The sequence below is a fragment of the Thunnus albacares genome, chromosome 2 (assembly GCF_914725855.1).
Source record: "Thunnus albacares chromosome 2, fThuAlb1.1, whole genome shotgun sequence".
Taxonomy (NCBI): domain Eukaryota; kingdom Metazoa; phylum Chordata; class Actinopteri; order Scombriformes; family Scombridae; genus Thunnus; species Thunnus albacares.
The window spans coordinates 30,009,730-30,026,804 of NC_058107.1; the positions used below are offsets into that span (position 1 = coordinate 30,009,730).

The 17,075-nt window shown below is 39.2% G+C and overlaps 2 protein-coding genes across 3 annotated transcripts; one reads left to right on the forward strand and one right to left on the reverse strand.

Annotated features, from left to right (window-relative positions):
• Positions 1 to 370: 370 nt before the first annotated feature.
• poli (polymerase (DNA directed) iota) lies at positions 371 to 5,904 on the reverse strand. 2 transcript variants are annotated; one of them, XM_044329910.1, is made up of 10 exons: positions 5,446 to 5,904; positions 5,167 to 5,286; positions 4,885 to 5,049; positions 3,733 to 3,879; positions 3,280 to 3,510; positions 3,015 to 3,193; positions 2,816 to 2,907; positions 2,578 to 2,711; positions 1,608 to 1,828; positions 371 to 1,435 (listed from the first exon to the last, which is right to left on the reverse strand). In XM_044329910.1, exons 1-10 carry the CDS (start codon positions 5,552 to 5,554, stop codon positions 599 to 601), a joined length of 2,235 nt encoding a protein of 744 aa, XP_044185845.1. In that variant the 5' UTR covers positions 5,555 to 5,904; the 3' UTR covers positions 371 to 598. The 2 variants fall into 2 exon arrangements, with proteins under 2 accessions (XP_044185845.1, XP_044185835.1); XM_044329900.1 differs by having other exon boundaries at positions 3,280 to 3,516.
• Positions 5,905 to 5,910: 6 nt separating this feature from the next.
• Positions 5,911 to 16,528, forward strand: LOC122965706 (RNA exonuclease 1 homolog). The gene is made up of 16 exons (XM_044329889.1): positions 5,911 to 6,173; positions 7,319 to 8,853; positions 8,942 to 9,037; positions 9,845 to 10,124; positions 10,782 to 11,134; positions 11,258 to 11,401; positions 11,497 to 11,611; positions 11,703 to 11,771; positions 11,854 to 11,994; positions 12,148 to 12,261; positions 13,088 to 13,161; positions 13,253 to 13,357; positions 13,901 to 14,016; positions 14,558 to 14,696; positions 15,795 to 15,915; positions 16,160 to 16,528. The coding sequence occupies exons 1-16, from the start codon at positions 6,023 to 6,025 to the stop codon at positions 16,246 to 16,248; spliced, it is 3,642 nt and encodes a 1,213-aa protein (XP_044185824.1). The 5' UTR covers positions 5,911 to 6,022; the 3' UTR covers positions 16,249 to 16,528.
• The last annotated feature ends 547 nt before the right edge of the window (positions 16,529 to 17,075 follow it).

Below are 17,075 nucleotides of genomic sequence, written 5' to 3' on the forward strand. Positions count from 1 at the left end.
ACAAAAAAAACAGACAAACAATTTACAAAAACAAAATTTACCAGCTTGGTCAAGCTCATAATGTTTGGTTTTTGTCGGGACAGTCAGTCATTAACTGACTCAATCAACTGATAATTCAATTAACTGTGTCAGTTAATGCTGGTGAGGATCTAACTTTAACCACTTTTCCTTTTTAATGCAATTTTCTTATTTTGTTTTCTTATGTCTGCATGATTTTTGAGACTTTTTACTATTATACATTATTTTGCAGTGAGCAAAGTACAAAATCAGCTAAATTTGTACAAATGTAACCTTGCCTCTATTAAAATTGACTCATACTTCTAACTGGTATTCAACTTAACACAATTAATTTGGGTAGCTGTTTTTTTTAAATTATCATTTTACTTTACATTAGTGTCCCCAAAAACCAAACAGCTTCACCAAATTGTTATTTTCTGAAGGGATAATACAGAGTATGAAGTGTTTAGGTTATTTTCTTCATTCCCTGTATTGGTGAAACATCTCAAACATTACAAATAAAATTCTCTTCAAGAGAAATAACATTAAAATACAGTTTTATCAACATAAATGATCTTTCCCAAAAGTAACTTGTCCCTCTCTAACTGGGTTTGAAATAATTCAACAAATTGTTTGCCTGACTGCTTTTTCCTGCAGACTTTTTGTCTTTGGTCATCGAGCTTCTCCCTGGTTTCCTCAATGCGGGGGTCTTCAGGACTGGCTTCTGTTGCTTCCATTCAGACATCAACTCCCTCTGAACATCCAGTGGAAGCTCAGAAAACACCTTAGGGTCCACATTTACTGGAAACTCACAGTCAGAAGACCGGGGGAATGATGATCTCCCTTCTTCCGTCATGTTTTCTCTTGGAGCTGAACTTGTGCCTGGAGGCTGCTGGTGATTCACGGTGGTTGCTCTGTCTGATGGATCCGGTTTGTTTACAGCTTCTTTTCTGTCTGTGAGATTTTGTGAGTCTGGAAACGACTGTGGGACAGGCTTGGAGGGTGGGGGGCACAGCAGAGAGGTGCTCTCTGATATGTGGGGGATATCAACAACTGCAGCAGGGGTGGACTGGTTGGTAGTAGTCATGAGAGAGCTGGGAAGGGAGTTAGCGTAGGCGGGAGATAACACCTCCTTCTGGATTTCCTCAGGGAGAAGCCTGAACACTTCCAGATCAACATTTGGAGGCAGTCGATATGTCACAGTGTTATTTGTCTCATCGGGGTCTGACCCCACTGTGCTGCAGGATGCTTTCTGAAGCTGAGACGCTTCTAACGGGACAACAGTGCTCTGTTTTCTTTTGAACCCACGTAATGCTGCCTCAGAGCTAGAGGGGCTTTTTGTGGAGACTGTCTTTTGTGAGGTATGTTGAGTAATCATGCTGCGGGCGCTGAACCGATGATCCACGTGGTGACTATCCCCGCTCTGAGAGGAATTGTCCTGTTGGGGGAATAAAGGAGGAGGAGCACACATGATTTCCAGGGTTTCAGAGTAGTAACACACTATTTCTAGGAAGGAAAATTCACCAGGCATCATGTAACAGCAGTGTGAAAGAATAAGAGAGTTCAAATAATGTTGGAACAGATTATACACCATAACTTGACTGTACTACCTGGCTTTGTGATGAGAGGATTTGTGTTTTTGCAGGAGATGTGCTGTGAGTAAAGAAAGACGTTATTGAGCCCTTTCCGCTGGCGGCAGGTCCTCTGGCCTGCAGGTTACTGAAGCACACATTAATGAGGGTGAGGTGGAAGGCTGAGCTGGTGTCCACCAGCTTGTGGAAAAGTTTCATGGCCAAGGGGACCAGCTGGACCAGAGCTTCATCACCGCTACCTAACAGAGACATTACAGAAAATGAATTGTGCTTTAAAAACAATTTTGGACAGCAAAAAGTTATAACTGCCTTTATAGAGACTAAAAAGCAACCACACAGGGTTTCCACATGCATATTGGAATCAAATTCAAGGACTTGATTGACAAAATGTAAACACTCACATTTGAAATATTTTAAGGGGTCATAACGTGGTTTTCTGTCGTTTATATACTGTTGTGATGTTGGATGTGTATGTTTAAGTCCAAAGCCAGTGCTTCATCCTGCTCTGAACGCTCCTTTTACAAAATTAACTATTTTCCCATTGAACTGACGCAGATTGTTCCCGCTGTTCATGTTGTCCGCTCTCATATTTCAGATTGGATTCCAACCGACTTGTCACAGAAGTTTATATTTTGAGTAAAGAACTGGAAAAATAAGCAAAATCCGACTACTACTGTTTGTTTTCATAGCCACTGGAGCTTGCGGAAGTCTGCCGATCTGCTTTTGTATAAAAAAGACTCATCAGAGTTTTTCCTGAGGAACTAAAAGGTTGCTTTCGAATAAAGAGAATGAATTAAGGAGCTATATTTTAATTGAAAAAGTAAAGTAATTTCAAGGTCATCCATTAACTTTAAAGTGTGCTTAAAATTATATTTTATTTTTCTCAAATAAATATACTTTTTTCAGAGTAGCAACCTTCATTAAGTGTCTACATATGCAATATCTTCATGTGGGATTTTACAACATCCCTCCTGGTGCGAAGGCTTACCAGAGGTGATCTTCTGTCCGATGTGGTTGGGGATCGGACACTGCCGGCTCTCCCGACTGAACCACTTGTTGGTCGCTGAGTATTTACGTACGGTAAGCCGGAAGGTTTGAGGCTGCCTGCCGTCTTTGTGCATCCTTGTTTTCAAACAGATGATTAAGATTAGATTTACGCCTTAAAGAACACACTGACAAGATTCAGCGGTTTGAGAAGTTACACTGGCTGTGAAACTGGCTCTGACCTCTCAACCAGACTGTTCAGGAGCTGTTGAATCTTTTCCAACACGTCTTTAGTTGATGACATTTTCTTGAAGGAGTCTTCATCACTGAGAGACTGAAACATGAGGAGGATACTAATAAACATTTATACACCAAGAGAGACAATAATTCAAAACTCAGATGACGATAACATGATACAGTTTCAGGAATATTCTACCCTACCTGAGGGGCCCCAGTAGGGGTCACAGGCGAGTCATCAACACCGAGGGCCAGATTCTTCAAGCGCTGAGCACTGGGGCCTCCAAACTCTCTCACCAAGTCAGTCAACGGGAAGAGCTGCAGGTCTTTAAGGCTGACCAGTCCCAGGGCTTGAAGTCTCTTAGTGGTTTGGTGTCCCACCCCTGAAGAGACATGATGAACCGCTAATTTATTGACTTGCTATGAGTGACAAATGTATAAAACAAGTAAATTAAGAGTATCTATATACCTGGTAATTTGCGGAGGCTGCTCAGGCAGCCCATGATGTCACTGACGTTCTCCGGCAGCAGGGTGGTTTGCTGGTTGGGTTTAAAGGCGCCCGACACCAGTTTGGCCAGTAGCTTGTTAGTGGCGACGCCAGCGCAGCCAGTCAGGCCCAGTTTGCTGTGGAGGGCTTCTCTCAGCTCTGCTGCAATGTGTGAACCTAACGCCAACCTTGGGTGGTTGGCGGCTTTAGCGTCTGCACCCGAGCGGGCAAAGAACATCAGGACTTCATGTTATTTACCAACTTTCTACAAGAGAATGCAAAAGTTAACATTTCATGAATGTAGGAAACTGAGAGTTCAATGCAAATGTTTTACATTTTTGAGTTTCTTGGTTTGTTTCACAACTCATTTCCTGGTTTCCATGGGCCAGATGTACGTGTAGAGCTATACAGGCACAAAGAGCAAATGCGTCTTACCGGAATGGTTGTAGACATGTCCTTTAAATGAATAGTTGTTAGACTCCACTGTCTGTGTCAGTCTCGTCTCTACCATCTCTGTGACATCCATGTAGTTTTCATCAAATCCAAGCCTCTCGACCAACGGACAGTAGGACAGCAGCAGCTCTGGATGGAGGACAAAAAAAGGTAAAGCAAGGTGAGCGATTGCTACTGTCACAGAAGTTGGAAAAATAATGACATGATATTAAAGGAAACACTTGACAGGAGAAGAGAATCTACAGCAACACACAATGTCACTGCATTGCATTCTGGTTAAGATTAAGGTTACTCTTAAGTGGTAAAATATATATCTTCTCTTCATCCTCTCCCTGTATGACTGCTGACAGCTGGTGCAAAATGTTAAGTTTAGGAAGACTTTACTTTTGAAAGTCAGATTGTCGGGACAGGTTCACAGTTTTTCAAGTCTGCCCTAAAACAATAGTCAGGTCTCCCAATCAACATTGACATGTGTTTTTCTTGCTGTAATCATTCCTCCTGTTCATACTGAAGTTTATTTGGAGCTTATATGAGGCTTCAGCTGTCTCAGTTTGTCAAATAAAGTGAATATGTTCCACAGTTAAAGTCTTTTTTGTGTCTTGATGAACAGCATTTTCCTGTTCAGCTAAAGTATAAAGACCAAATCGAGTCAAATCAAGTCAATAACTTTTTAAATTACAGTCTTACAGTGCCAAATTCCCACTGTGTCTGAACAGGAAAACACTGTTGTTCGAGGCGCAAATAGAGATTTTTTTTTACTTAAAAGACAAACGTGGAAGATATCAACTTTATTTAACAAAACCTGTTTCAATATTCACTTGGGCACCTGGCTATTGTTTTAAAACAGACTTGAAAAACTGTGAACCTATCCTTTAATATTATGTCAGGATAGCTTAATTATTCTCCACTATTAAAGTAAATGGTAGCTTTGGTTAAAATTCCTTCATGTCATGTGTCACTTTATGAAAAAAATAAACCACCGAACAACATCAGAGATATAAGATTTATCACCAACATCTGTTAACTGACATTGTCTTAGTGTTTTTTCCTCTATGGCTTTAACCATAATTACTTTACAGAGTAAAAAACAGCTTTATTTGTGCAGCGCCCAGGTAAAACATTACTCCAGCCTACCTGTCACTTTATAGGACATTTCTCTGTAGTGTGTCAGATCTTCTCCTTTAACCAGCACCAGCTGAGGACATTTCTCCTTTGCATCAGTAATAGACATCAGCTTGGTTACTCCCTGCTGTCTTGCCACATAGTTGCAGGTGACTATGATGTACTTCTGCTGAATACCTGATGATATGAGAAACATTACTGGGCCTCAAACTGGGATTTAACAGAAATATATTTCAGTGTAACTTGAGTTTTATTATTTCATTACATGGTACCATTTGTATAAAATCAATTTACCCAAAGGGACATCTCTAAGTGCTGGATTTCTGATCATTTCCACCTGAGCATAGAAGCAGTCCAGGTCAAAATGCAGAATGACTCTGTGTGCAGGTGTTGGTGTCTTACTGAGGTTTGACCCTGAAACAGAAAGCAGTATATAAATAAAACAGTTAGAACCTGACAAGTACAGATACCAGTAAGGCATATCAGTGTTTTTCTACACATGTCAAAACGCCAGAAACTGTCAGGTTTCAGTTTCTGCCTTCAGCATTTTCCCCGCAATACTGTCTACTTTACCAGAAGCAGCAGCAGCGGGGCTGAGTGGTGCTGAGTCCGTGAAACTGTTCTTCCACTCGGTGTCATCCTCTTCCATCTCATCCTCGCTGTTATCCATTTCAAACAACATGACTCGTGTGTTTTATAGATATAAAATATGCCAGATAGCACTCATGTTGATGTGGGAAAGTGTTACGCACGCCCCGGACAAAAACACTAGTTTGATGTGGAGCTCCAGTTCAGGTTTGCGCAGCAGTGACATCTGTCGTAACGGAGGACTTACTGCGACATAATAAACCAAATAAACCAGATATCATTTCCAGTCAACAAACGTGAACCAATTTATCATTAAACACCTTTATTCGTACATTAAATGAGTTGTAATCCTCAAGTAAATTCAGGAACTAACAGTTAATTTGACGATTTAACAACATCAACGGTTGTAACGGTCGTCTCGTGACCCGGGCAGAGGTTATAAAAGTAAGACTAACGCCATATTAGGTTCGATTAGAACTCCCAGCCCTCCACCTGTTAACCGACAGTTAAGAAATCAAACCAGACGGTTTTCAGCATCGTGAAAAGTGGCTTTTTTTTGCTAATGTTTCCCTCGTCTGGTCTCTTTGCCGACATAACTTGTCCTTCCTTGAAACGCGGGCCTTGTGAGCGGCCTCACTGTTGGTACAAACATGCTACAAAAGTGCGAGATATGTTTGGTGCCTCGTACAAATCATCGATAGTTGACTTTGCAGGTCAGTATCAGATGTGTAATTATTAATGTTAGCTTGTGGTGTTGACGCTAACTTACTTGTAAAAAAAAAAAAGTCAGGACATGAATTTTAATAAATAAAGAAACTTTAGAGTGCTGTAGATGCTAAAATGTTTTTTGAAAGCTTTGAATTAGTTTAAAGACGAAGTAATTTACCTCTCTAACGGTTAACTAGAAATTAAATGGCAGACTTTCTTTGAAATTAATTTAGCCACTCTTTAGTTTTGATCCCTATTTTACACTATTCTTCATACTATTAACTTAGAGCTGGTAACAAAAAAAAACTCCACAAAGCTTTCTGAAAATTGTTTAATGACAGTAGTTCTTTGCCAAGGCTGAATTACTAGCCAGATAAATATAATATGCTCCTCTAAAGCACAATTAACAGATATGATTGGGGCCTCGGGTGCTTCTTTATTACCTAATCTTATGGTCCTGTCTGGTAGTAAAACTCTAGTTTTAAGTAGGAATGGGACAATATGAATATTTCATGTCACGATTACCCTGGTCAAAATAATTGCGATTAACACTATTATCCCGATAACCATCAAATGGTACTAAAATATATTGGAATTACTTTACCTTTACATTTTGTTGAAAAAATATCTTTATTGCATCATAGGACTCATATCTTTTTTTAGTGAAAAACAAACAGGGATAGATTCAGACTCTCACCCAGTAGATAATCACAAGGAGGGAAGAAAATCCATCAATAAAAACAACCTACTTATCAACCTGATATCCAAGCATTCACATTTCGAGCCATCAGTCATGATGATGAATGACTGGAAAGATGCGGGCTTCCCCTTGTAGATATTCATGCTCATGTGAGGATATTCATGATTAAATTTTTTTCAATGTAAGATACAATCTTATATCCTCCCATCCCTAGTTTTAAGACTTATTTCAGTTTTGTGGTTCACATTGGATATTCCTAAATTAATATGTTTAAGCAAATTACCACATAACATAGAGCCGGGTAATATAATATAGTCGCCCTAGCAGGTTTTTCTAGCCATGTTCTTTTCCCTTCATTCAACAAATGAAGGATCATTTTAACTATTCCCACCCTGTTTAATTTGCCACCATATCACTAATACTAATGAAAAGTCTATTCTCTTTGTACAGGAGCGCAAAACGGCTATCCGTCTGTCTGTGGAGAACGAGTGACTGATGAGATCAAAGAGGTATGCCTCCAGGAGCTGGAGCGGATCAACAAGGAGATTGAAACTGTAAAACACGAGGTGGAGCAGGAGCAAAGACGACTATCGCGTTACCAGACTGTGCAGGCAGACGGCAGGAAAACTGCGCCTAACTTGTCAGTTTCCAAGTCTGAGACAGCAGGTAAAAAGATACACAGAGATACTTATGGACCGCCTTCACGCACAGACTTAACTAAAACCTACTCCAGAGCGAGGAAGTACGTAGTGGACAACACAAAACCAAGGACTGATTTGGAATATGACCCTCTGTCCAACTTTTCTGCAGACCTGCAGTCTTACAGCTCATCAGGTAAGGAGCAGAAAGTGAAAAACGGACAAAGTTTGAAAAGAGCAAGAAACGTTGTTCATAGTGACCAAAAGAAACCAGTCTCACATCAGGCCCAGCGTTCCCAGTCGCCTTCTCCAGAGCTACTCGATGACTGTAATGATGATAGCATCCTGATTATTGACATTCCTCCCTCACCTGACAGAAAGAGAGGTCGATCTCAGAAAGCTGTTTCCTATGTTCCTGACACAACTCAGGATACAGTAAAGGAACTCAAGGGGATCCAACAAGAACCTATTTTACTTGATTCTCCACCACTCCCACGTGCAAATGCTGAGGTGTTTAAGGTCACGTCTCCACCTGCAGTTGATGTAAACAGAGTCTGTAGTACTGCAAACAATCAAGATCCGCCTAATCTTTATCAAAACGAAGACTGTGAAATTATAGCACTTGATGAAAGTGTAATTTGTGGCTGTTTGGAGGATCTGGGAGGTGAATGTCAGAAAAGTACTTGTTTTCAGGCTGCTGAAACAGAAGAGGTGAAAAGTCCTGAACCTGCCACCGCAGGCGGGCATGATCACAGTTGGAACAATTCAGAGGTGATAGAGGAAGAAAACACATTTTGTGTTGACTTGTCTCAGTGTGAGCTGCCCTGCGGTGTTGAGAAAATGAATCCACAGCAGCCAAATCATTTTCCACACAAGAATTCGCTTCTTTATAAAACTGTTAGCTCATACTCGCCATACAAACAACACACAAAGAACGCCCAGAAAATGGAGCAGCCCACTCGGTATACAGTTCAGAAAACGTTAAACGAAATGCCACAGAGACTGGGTGAAGCTGGTATTCAACATGCTTCACCTGACAGCTACCTGAGGCAAACAGAACCAGCTTCAGGCAGCAGCCAGTTTCAGGCTCAGTATGTTTCAGCAGCGCCTGTCAGCTTACATTTGACAAACAAAGCTGAATTGTCATCTGCATCAACTGAACAGCGTTTGGTGAGAGCAGACAACGGAGAGATTATAATCATCGTCTCCAGCTCTGACGATGAGGAGGAAGAGCTCAACTATTCAGACGTGGAGCTCTCAGACAGCGACCCAATGGAGGAATGCTACAGGATCTTCATGGAGGCAAATAACGCGGAGAAGGGAAATGAAGGGCAGCCTGAAGTGTCTGTAAGTATCCTGTTGGCACCCCAGAACTAGGATGAAGAGAAGTCTTTCATTGAGTAAAGAACCTTTGCTCTTACACTGTCATTGATAGGTTGGAGCTATTGATGTGGAGAAACCGGAGGTTAATATCAAACCCCAAGGACTGTCGGGAAAGAAGAGGATGGCTCATGAAGCCAAACATACAGAGGTTTGGCAAACATACAAATGACGTGTATATAATACACTAATTTGTTATACGGGCTGATATGAGCCCATTTCAGATAAATTATATCGGTGTATATGTCAGTTGATAAATGGCAGGAAAGATGTGGTTTGAAATATGTCACCAGTCCATAGTTTACAATAATAGTGACAACTTTATTTTTCAATTATGGATAAATGTCCAGCCAAGCATAGTTCTTGGTCTCATTTGTTAAAACAAATTTAAAAGGACCCCTTTTCAAAAATGTTTATGTGTTGTGTAAAGAATATTAATAAAGGCTGATATATCCTTTTAAGATTTTTTTAAAACTCTCAAATATCAGTATCTGCCTCAAAAACCCAGTTTCAGTCTCTAAAACATTTGCAGGGGAGGCACTCCTGAAGAGCAAAAATAGGAAAAATCAAAAATTGATACTATGAATTAAAACTAAAAACATTTCTAATTGTACAACATTCTGTAAAACTCTTTATATTACTTTACTTTTTCTAATATTACTTTAGAAATACACACATTTTAAACGGTGCAGCTTTTTTCAATCTCAAACCATAAAATTAAAAGGTAAAGTATAGTGTAAAAATAATTACTACTGTTAACATGTAGAGGTTTGTATAGAGTACAGAATTTTAAGAAAATGACCTGTCAAAGTGATTTATTTATTTTTTGTTAATAAAATAAATGCATTTAACTTGAGTTATATAATGCTAAACATCTCAGAATGACCAGAGATTAAATGAGACATTGAAACTCAAATTGTTATTTGATAACAATTTGTGATTGACCTGCTCTGTTCAGCAGCCGCCGGCTAAGAGCAGACCTCAGCCTCAGGTGCTGGTTCCACTACGTGGGCCGGCAGCATCAGGATTTACCTCCCAGCCCTCCATCACCTCCAAAATCCAGCAGGTACAGCAGAGAGCCTCCATGCTGACTCCTTCAGTCAAGGGCAGTCAGGCTTTTGGCTCCTCCACCTGTCAGAGGAAACAAGAGACCCAGGCGGTGGCTGCTCCTCCTCTTCCTCCTCTTCCTCCTCCTGCTCACACCTCAGTAAACGCACAGCCTGTTCCTGTGCAAAATGGTAAGCATCAGTTGGCTGTAGTGGACTGGATTATCTTTTTAGTAAGATTATTGGTTGCCATTAAAATAATCCTGCACAACATATATAAAAATAAAGCTATGCACATTAGCAGCTTTAAAACTGCAGTGATTAGATGATTAATCAATTAGTTGATTGGCAGAAAATTGTCAACTATTTGATTGCCAAATAAATAGTAATTGTTTTAATCACTTTTTAGGCAAAAATTTGCTACTTTGCTAATTTTAGCTTCTCAAATGTGAGGATATGATAATACATTGAGTATCTTTGGATTTTGGACTGTTCAGACAAGACATTTGAAGACATCACCACGGCCTCTAAGAAATTATTTTTCCCTATTTTCTGATTTTATAGGCAAGGCGATTTAAAAATTGTTAGTTGCAGTCCTAATTGCCTTATATGAAGGACTTTTGTGCCGTCTTGTCTTTCATTTTTCTTTTGACATTGACATTGTACCACAGGAAAAATCTTGAAAGTGGCATCTGATCAAATATCCTTATTCGTCTTCATACATGTAAATCAAGCAACATTTTTTTTTTAGTGTTTTTTGCAGACAAAATTGAGCAGAATTTCTGTGCGTGTGTTTTTATTATCTGTGCCTGAATTCTTTTGCATGTGTTTTTCTGTCTTATCTCACAGCTTACATTAACTACATACCGGTGGGAACCGCGGTCCTTGAAGTGGGCAACAACTTGCACTTGATCCTCCCACAGGGGGCCTTCCCTTTGCCTGTCTCTTCCAATTCCAGCCCAGTTACTTCAGTCCTAACCCCAATCAGTCAAGTGCGTACGAGCCCCGTTACCGTGAAACAAACATACCATCCACAAATGTACCATCCACCTGCAGTTATGCCCGTGCAAAGATACCGCACAGCACCACCTCTGCTCATTCCAGCGCCGGCGCGTAAACCTTCACTGACGTCTGGCTTTGCATCAGCACATTCAAGTACAGCCAATCCAACCGCTCCTCAAGCTGCTAATGCTACTGCTAAGGTAAAAATGGAAAAACTACATTTGTTGAGACATTTTTAAAAAAGATTTGTCTGGTGTGAGTTTAAAATGTTTCTTCCTTTTTAAATAGTAATCAACTTTCTTTTTTTTTTGTTTTCTTTTTAGCCAGTGCCAACTAAGCGTAAAGTGAAGCAGCTGAGCGAGGCAGCCAAAGACAAAGTGCCTCATGACGTCCGACAGCGTTATGTGAACATGTTCACAGAGGAGTTCCTCAAAACAACAGCCGACGTTAACGACGCCTTTGAAAAGGTCAACTGGTTCTGTGCTTTCTACTTAATGTTATAATCACTGACAAACTATAGTCTGAATGTTGATTTCTTTCCCTCTTATGTTATGGTCGGTAGGCACTTGCAGAAGAGAAGACTGTGTATAATCGCAGCGTGAACAAACTCAAATATCTGAGTGTTGCAGTGAATGCACTGAAGAAGCTGAAAAATCAAAGTGCTGTTGCTGCTAAAGGTGAGAATCTCAGGGAAGTCCCGTGCTGTTCCTCTTGCAACACAACTTAGTTGATTTTAATCTGTTTATTTTTTTTTTTTTTCTGGTGCAGATGAAAATGTCACCAGCCAAAGATCCAAAGGCAACATTCCTCTCAACCTGAAGAAGCTCAGAGGAAATAGTGAGTATCAGTTTTCTTTGAGTGCTTTTCATTTCAGTCAAGTATTGTAAAAGATTCTTAATGTATTCCTTTTTCCTGGCAGACGATATGGCACTGTATGAGAGTTTGAAGGATTATATTTTGACTGAGGAAAAGCTGATTGAGAGCAACTATCCTGTCCAGCACCCCGAGAAACCTGGTTGTGCTGCTCTTTTTGCTGACAATAAGAAAGGAAACACAGACCGTAAGTTTAAAAAAAACCTCCCTGACAAGACGAGTTGGAGCTGTTCTATTGTTCTATCACTAGAGGGCACACTTCACCTGTGCTGATTTTTGCAATGAGAGTTTCTTTTTACAGCACATTGCACCTCACTGCTGGTGTTTTTCTGTCTTGTAGCCCTCAAGAGGATTTGCTGTCGCTGTGGGGCCACGTACTCTGTGAGCCAAACGGGCAAACACATCCGCAAGGAGGAGTGCAACTACCACTATGGGAAAGGAGTTGAGAATAGAGGTAAATGTATCAAAGGTTTATGCTTTAAATATAATAATAACTTATACAACTAACTTACAGCACCTTTTCATACAAGAAATACAGCCCAAAGTGCTTCACAACAAAAGAAATTACATGCACTAAGTGCTTTACATGAAAAGGACATAAAAGAATAGAAGCTTATAAAAAAACAACAACATTGATATAACATAAGATGGAAAATAAAATAAAAATAAAACTCACTTGTTAAAGTGAAACTACAATACAAAGAATGCATACTGAATAATAATCAAAAAATAAAATATAAGAACGAGTTAAAGCATAGAATACGTAGAATGTATAAAATATAACATTTTAAAAGAAGCACAGTAGAGCATAAGTGTGTAGCTGACTGAGCTTAGCAGAGGTTAAGTGCAAAGCTAATTAAATGCTCAGGCAAAGAGAGAGGTTTTAAGCTTTCTTTGAAAATATCTAGTGAGCTGGCTGCCCTGATATCTATGGACAGTGTATTCCATAGTTTAGGGGCGTAATTGACAAAGGCCGCGTCACCGATCTTCTACAGGGAACCTCCAATAAACCAGCAGCAGATGATCGCAGTGTTCTTGAGGGCAAGTAGCTAACAAGGGATTTGGCAGTATAGTTTGGTCCTCGCCCGCTTATAGTTTTGTATATAAGGAGGAAGACCTTGAAGTCAATTAATGTTACAGGAAGCCAGTGCAGAGCAGCTAAAACTGGACTAATGTGTTCTTTCTTTTTGGTTCTGATGATGATGTGTGTGTATATATGATGATTCAAGCTGTATTGTAAACATTTTTGATGCATTTTGGGTGTTTTTGAAATGTTACAGTGCCAGGTGGAGTGGAGACCCGTTACAGTTGCTGTGAGGGAGTCATGGGAGCACCTGGATGCCAGCTGTTTAAGGCAGGAAAAGACAGATTTGCAACTTTATTCTCTATGACTATGACTTTTAATATATCAGTGGGTTTGATTTTGGTTTTCTTCTCTTTACCAGTTGCATGTCCATGATTTCATCAGCCTGGACGGGTTTGTGGCAACCGTCCCTAGACGTCAGTCAGATAGGAGCTGCCCTGGAGTTTACTCTGTGGATTGTGAAATGGTGACGTGACCTTCCTCGAGGGGCAGGGTTTTTAAAATCTTCTCTATGTCAAGCACCAAACCCCATTTAAAGCCTCCAGCAACTCTTTTTACAATAGTGGTTTTATTAGAATTCAAGACTTTCAACCAGAAAATGGTGATATGCCAGATACATTTAGTAAGTAAAATATTTTGCCTTGTTAAATCAGACTTTATCAACACTCATCAACATTATTTGACAAATACTGCTTCAACACCACATCCTCTTGTTCTCTTGCAGTATTTGTTCCTAATAAAGGATACTATATATATCATTTTTAATAGAGATTTTCAGATTTTCCTACCACATACCAAACTAATTGATGATCACTGTTTTGTACTCTCACTGAAGAAGCACCCTGATGTGCGGTTATGCCTGATGAGTTGGCCCTGATTCTGTCAAACTTCTGTATACAGTGAAACGACGTACAGTACCAGTCACACCTTCCCGTTCCCTTCAGTGAGAAAGTGTGTCCAAACTTTTGACTGGTTCTGTATATAATGTGTTAAATGTTTGTCTTCACAGTGTTACACCATTCATGGTTTGGAGCTGTCCAGAGTAACAGTGGTCAACTCTAGTCTTCAAGTCGTCTACGACACCTTCATCAAACCTGATAATGAAGTCATTGACTATAACACCAGGTAATAATACACTTTCTTTTTAGGTTTTAGTTTGTTTTTTTTAACTACGGGCTTTTTATGTTTTACACCTGGCCATCATGGTTAATAACCAAGAATCTGATATTTAAACACTTTGCTTTGTCTTAAATGAGAACTTTAGAGGGAAAATTGACTCTTTCTAGCTCAAAATAAGAATATACAATCGTTATTGGTATCCACTCTCATAATCTGGGTCTTATTTGGATTCAAACGTACGGATGTATTTGAGAAGTTGCCATTTTGAGTAAAGGACAAGAAAAAGAAGTGAAATCATACTACTGCTATTTACAAAGGGTCAGTACAAGTTGTATAAGAAGTTTTTTTTTTTTTTGTTTTTTTTTAAACTGTAAATGATGTGATGAAAATCTAGTAGAGCCCAAGGAATAATAAAAAAAAAAAAGACTGGAAATGTGTGTGATATGTCCCCTTTAATGTCTAGTATTAATGCAGGATTACAGTATGAAGTGTTACCTTGATGTTGATCATCACTCCATCGAAAGCTTGTGACATTTTACCTGTCTAGGTTTTCAGGTATCAGTGAGGAAGACGTGAAGGGCAACCACACTTCTCTCGGAGAGGTGCAGGCGACCTTGTTGAGCTTCATCAACGCTGACACCATTCTGATAGGACATGGCTTGGAGACAGACCTCTGTGCCCTGAAGGTGACTTTTACAAGCTTTTTCCAACGTCATTGACTTTTTTTTTTCGTTTATTTTCCTGCATAACTTCTTTCACAACATCTGTGTTGCAATCCTCGCTAAACTGATTCATGTGTAAGTCCTGGAATTTCGAAACTGAGCTATGAGTGTGTTTGCAAAAAAAGAGGTTTGTAATAAAAAAAAAACTTCACATTTCATCATGGCCTTCTGCCAAGTTATAAACACCATTTCCTCACAAAGAGCTTTTCTTTTGATGTCGTTTCAGTAACAGTTCATGTTATCACTTATTTAATCATTTGAGTGCCATGTTTACCGTCCATATTTTTATGAGGAATTTTTAGGAACAATTCATTATTTCTTTTAAAAGTCAAAGATCATTTAACAATAGAGCTATTTTTCCAGACAACTGACAGGTGAGATGTTTTGTTTCTTTTTATAGATTAATTACTCTAATAACCTGTACAAGGGTTGTTGTCAACACTGCTGTGACGTAGGGTTACAGGTTGAAGGCTAATGACCTGCTATGCCTGCTTTTAAAGAGGCAAAACAACATGCACAGAGCTTTGGAAACTGCAAAACTAATGTGATGTGTCATGATGAGAAATATAACACACAATATACACATTACTGCATCGACAAAGAGGATCAGTGGTCACATGTTGAAACTTACAGGTGTATGATTGTATAAGAGTGTGTGTATATGATTGATGTAATGTGTTTTATAATAATATATAATACGGATAGTTATTATGCAACCTTAAAGTATATGAACTGCTTTGGTTTAGTTTCTTTGAAAATGTAGGTTCTTTTTCATCAAGTGTTTTTTATTTTGTTATACTTATCTAGTTATCTTTATACTACTTATTGACTGTTTTAAGTTAACATGGTGATCTAACAGGTGTTAAAGTGAAACTAAAGTGAGACCAGAAGCCATGCTTAATGTTATTTGGGACCTACATCATTCTTTCATCAATGAATGTCATTTTTGTTCCCACCTGGAACTCTCATTAACGACCACTTGAGTAATTTTTTGAATTTTCAAAGATGCTGCCGCCGGTGATACTGTAGGAGCTTCAGATAGTATGTTCCTCTTTACTGTAGTTGCTCCATGGGATGGTGGTGGACACGTCGGTGGTCTTTCCCCACCGTCTGGGCCCCCCTCACAAGCTGACCCTCAACAACCTCACTGCTGAGTATCTTAGGAGGATCATCCAAGAGAGCGGTGGGTCATCAAGGATAACCACCACCGTCAGACATGTTTGTTTGATTGACATGAAATTTAAACTTTGTTGCGGGACTAAATGACACAATCTATTTTCAAATAAATGATGAATAATGATAAATGAGTGTAAAAAATGACCTAAAGTTACATATTTGTAAGACCATAAGTACTGATTAATTATTGAGGATATTGCGTACTTGTGTTTAAATACTATATACTTTAAATACTGTATTATTTCTCCCAGTTTGTGGCCACGACACTGCAGAAGACGCTGCTGCCTGCATGGAGCTCATGTTATGGAAGGTCAAAGAAGATGGAAAACTGAAAAAATGATGAAAATAAAACAAAATTATGCCCACACTTCATACTGTACACAATAAGACAGATGCTGTTATACATGTTCTTTGCTGATGACATGGGAGGGCTGTTTTTTTTTTAATTTTATTTTGGTTGAATTTGTTTGATTAATTTTATGTTAAGAGTATTTTCCCTCTGTTAACTTTTGATTTGGAACTCTGAGTATTAATGCACTGTACTGTGTGGTAAGAAAACCTGAAATGTGTGTGTGTGTGAGGTGTTATAAATATTAGCAGAGTAAACGCACAGAATGAAATCCCCTTGTGTCTGTGGTTTTATTTAAATTACATCAACCAATGAACATCCAGCTTTTAATGACATGTAGACATCAGGTGCAATTATGCAAATAGTGAGTTAGCACCTGCATGCGATTGCACTAATTACTAACAATACATCAAGGAAGAAACAAGAGAAATGTTCACTTATATAAGGAAAGCAAATACATGGTATTTGTCTGTGTAGAGTTTAACTGTGTTTGCTTTAACTTCAGGCTGAAGTAGAAGCTGACTGACCCTGAGTTAATGATGACAAAACAAGAAAACAAAATCTTTGCTCTTCTAGCAAACAGATATCAAGTGCAAACAAAACTGTTTTTTCTTGCTGTAATCATTCTTCCCGTTCATATTGGCTATTGAAGATACCTTCATAGTGTGCTTTCAAAGGTTGAAGCTGATATGAGGCATCTGCCGCCCATATTAGTCAAATCAAGTTAATGTATTTCAGAGTTGCTGTCTTTTTAGTACTTAAGTCCCTTTTGTTGTTACTATCCACTGCATCTGAACAGAAAAACACTGTCCGCTGAG

Excerpts from the sequence above, each read along its gene's own strand:
- poli (XM_044329900.1), bottom strand. The coding sequence starts at position 5,554 with ATGTTGTTTGAAATGGATAACAGCGAGGATGAGATGGAAGAGGATGAC. Across the intron at positions 5,050-5,166 it reads ACTTAGAGATGTCCCTTTGG|GTATTCAGCAGAAGTACATC; the intron begins GTAAATTGATTT and ends TCATATCATCAG. Across the intron at positions 2,712-2,815 it reads CTGAACAGTCTGGTTGAGAG|GATGCACAAAGACGGCAGGC; the intron begins GTCAGAGCCAGT and ends TTTGAAAACAAG.
- LOC122965706 (XM_044329889.1), top strand. The coding sequence starts at position 6,023 with ATGTTTCCCTCGTCTGGTCTCTTTGCCGACATAACTTGTCCTTCCTTG. Across the intron at positions 12,262-13,087 it reads GAAAGGAGTTGAGAATAGAG|TGCCAGGTGGAGTGGAGACC; the intron begins GTAAATGTATCA and ends GAAATGTTACAG. Across the intron at positions 15,916-16,159 it reads GAGGATCATCCAAGAGAGCG|TTTGTGGCCACGACACTGCA; the intron begins GTGGGTCATCAA and ends TATTTCTCCCAG.